The 3,404-nt window shown below is 45.7% G+C and overlaps 1 protein-coding gene across 1 annotated transcript in view; it reads left to right on the plus strand.

The window, feature by feature from the left end:
- cdh23 (cadherin-related 23) overlaps positions 1–3,404 on the plus strand; it is a gene marked incomplete at both ends in the record, with an annotated part of 283,012 nt that overhangs the window by 143,777 nt on the left and 135,831 nt on the right. Inside the window, 1 exon segment of the mRNA XM_080848547.1 lies at positions 674–786. Coding sequence (XP_080704673.1) covers positions 674–786 — 113 coding nt within the window.

Below are 3,404 nucleotides of genomic sequence, written 5' to 3' on the forward strand. Positions count from 1 at the left end.
GGGATTTTTTATTGTATTTTATATTTCATACAAGAAACAGTTACACATATACACAAGTAAGACAACATAACACATATAATACTCAACCATACCCCCATATCATCTGATGGTTGGGATTACGCGAAGATAGGTCAAGCTTTGACCAGACTATGGACCAATTGATTGTAGTAGGTGCAATTGAGAGATCATGGCTCCAGCGACTATCCACTTGCAAAGGTTTTTCTGCATGTTTAGACATAAATGTGTATAGAGCAAGCCTTTGGTAGATGAACTACCACATATTTTGTGAATTGGATGAGGCACCATGTTTTCACCCCAGGGGACTCCGTATGCCCGTAAGGCGCTGCGGAGTTGTAGGTAGAAGAAAAAAGAGGTGCCGGGTAAGTTGTAATGTGATTTCAAGTCCTGAAAAGATCGGAGCGCATTATCTGACATAATGTCGGAAAGGGTATTAATCCCTCTATCCCTCCACTGAGGGAAGGACATCGGGTGACCACCCAAACAAAGGGCAAAATTATTAAATAAAGGAATCTTTATCAGATTTGAAGACTATGCACAGATTTGTCGTCCCGTCTCCCCATCCATGATGTGCCTCCACCTGACGCAGAAGTAATCATTCACCTGATGGCAATCTCTGACACTATCTCCTTTTGTCTCCTCTGCTTTTCTTCAGGGAACACCAACAGCGTCTTCGCCCTGGACTACATCAGCGGCTCCCTAACCGTCAACGGTCAGCTGGACAGAGAGAACCCGCTGTACTCCGCCGGATTCGTTGTCACCGTCAAGGTATTGTTTGCCGATTGGCTGGTCATGGCAATGGGGAGGGGCAATTGTGTTCAAAAGGAACCCTGGCTAGCGAGCCACTTGACATTGGCCATTAAGACATTCACTTCCAGTTGACATCCATGCCCATCATTAACTGTTTGACTGAACGCTCTTTGTAGAATAGAATGCCGTCATTTTAATCAATCCCCTCGTTTATTTTTAATACATAAACACCTCTGACACAATCTCAATGGAGGTTGGCTGCTTAGTTATGGAAGAACGAAGGGAGTACCAAGCTGATGAGGACTCTGCATCTAACTGGACTCAAAATGATGGTTAGCGTGAACCCCGTAAAAGTTACAAGTATGAAGATGATAAGGAGCATTGTCATAATCCTATATACAGGTCTTGCATGGTTACCTGGACATTTGCAGCTGTAAACCATGCAGTATCTGTCAAGCTCCTGTGTTTTACACCACTGTGAAAATCTGTCTCTTGCTCTCTCCCTCTCCCTCTCCCTCTCCCTCTCCCTCTCCCTCTCTCTCTCCCTCTCTCTCTCCCTCCCTCCCTTCCCTTTTCTCTTTTTCTCACACTCCCCCTCTCTCTATATCTCCTTGCCACGGCTATGGTCTCCGTTTTTCTGTAAGCAGCTCTGGAGCTGAAAGCGTTATCGATCTAACAGTAAAATCCTCTCGCTGTTCTTTGATTGTATTGTAATGAGCTGCTTATTCACGCTTGACCCAATAGCAAGAATCAATGCCAGTTAGCTTCACTCCAGTCACTGCTATCCAAGAGAAAGAGCAAGTAGCGAGTCATATTTTTAAATTGTGGTTCGGAATTTCAAGACTCAAAATTGGAAAATTGTCTGGAGATTTATGTGCAGAAATACAATGATCTCCTCGTCTGTTGGAACAGAAAATGAAACAAGCGCGGAGAACAGATCCAGTGGAAACAGACGATCAAAGAATATCAAAAAGCAATTTGAGGCAATAATGTTTCTTACAGCTAACTGAAACGCTGTGCCCCATAATAAAACAGAGATGTCCAAAAGCAGAGTATTCACAGTGACAAACCCACAGCGGTCCAGGACTGGGTTTATAATCATGCCCACACCCTGAGGACCACTGCCCCATAGGAGCTCTGTTATGGTTGCTAGGATCACATCTAATGGACTAGAATGGAACTGTCCCTGGTATTCCGTGGCTTCAGTAGTTCCAGAGCAGTATCACCCAACCCTGAAGACAGATGAGGAGAGAGGGAGGAGGATAGAAAGATGGACAGAGGGAGAGCGAAAGAGAGGAGGAGGGCTGATGTAGCCTTCTGCGAGGCTTGGAGTGATGGAAACTCTTTGTTGCTCTTTGTCTGGTCTGTAAGCCCAGTTTAGCTCACCCCTCTGGGCCTAGTAGCCTAGCATGACCTTCATCTGTCCTGCCCTCTCTGTCTGTTCTTCTCCTCCCCAGTCTTACACTCTGTTTCGCCATTTCTTTTCTCAGTATACTCTATCTTTCTCTTCCCCTTCCTTTGCATCCTTTGTTCATCAATATGTTTTCTGTCCATTCTCTCCATCCTCTATTACTTCTCCATTCCTCTTCTCCTCACCTAGCTAATTTTCTACTCCCATCGTTTCTCTCATCTGCATCTCTCTCTGTCTTTCTCTCTCTCTTTCTCTCGCTCTCTCTCTCTCCCTCACGCTCCCTCTCCCTCTCTCTCTCTCTCCCTCTCTCTCTCTCCCTCTCTCTCTCCCTCTCTCTCTCTCCCTCTCTCTCTCCCTGTGCCTCTCCTTAGTTCTAGACTCATGCACTTGAAGCAACACTATGCAACAGTTTGACAGTGTTGGTTCCATCCCTAACTTAATTTTGATAGCATATGGTCATGTGAAGGACAGATAAACACCTGTTTCTTTCCCACTAGCCATCCAGGATATGCACTATGTACTTCTGTGTTTCCTTGCTGGAACACCTTGCAAAAATGGAAGAAAAGCTTACACAGCATGACATTGCCAGCTATACTGCCAGAAGACACCAGTTAGCTTCTATCAGTGTCAACTGGGCTGTTGGTGGTGTTTGCAAGGTTTTTGCATGCCTTTAACGTAGATAGCGTGCTAGTTTTGGAACAGAACTCCTTATTGCTGTTTTAAATACGGCTGAAGTGAGACTTACCAATGTCCATACAATGCCCAATGCCTAACTAGCTTGACCACATTCACATGCATTAATACGAGAGGTCATGGAGGAGGCGTTGGAGAGAGAGATGTGTGTTGCCAGGGTCAGTGAGAGAGCTGGAATGGCATACCAGGGCAGAGCAGGTGCCGGAATTTCCCCGAGTTCTCAGATCAAGCATTTGTCTTTCATCTCACTCCTGTCTGCCATCCTCTCTTCACTTCCTCCTACTGGGAACATGCCAAGTGTGTAAGGAGGGAAGTGAGTGTATATGTGTGTGTGTGTGAGAGCGTGTGTGTGTGTGTGTGTGTGTGTGTGTGTGTGTGTGTGTGTGTGTGTGTGTGTGTGTGTGTGTGTGTGTGTGTGTGTGTGTGTGTGTGTGTGTGTGTGTGTGTGTGTGTGTGTGTGTGTGTGTGTGTGGTGTGTGTGTTTGTGTGTGTGAGAGAGTGAGAGTGTGTGTATGAGAGTGTGTGTGTGTGT

This window comes from Sprattus sprattus (assembly GCF_963457725.1).
Source record: "Sprattus sprattus genome assembly, chromosome: 12".
NCBI classification, from domain to species: Eukaryota; Metazoa; Chordata; class Actinopteri; order Clupeiformes; family Clupeidae; genus Sprattus; species Sprattus sprattus.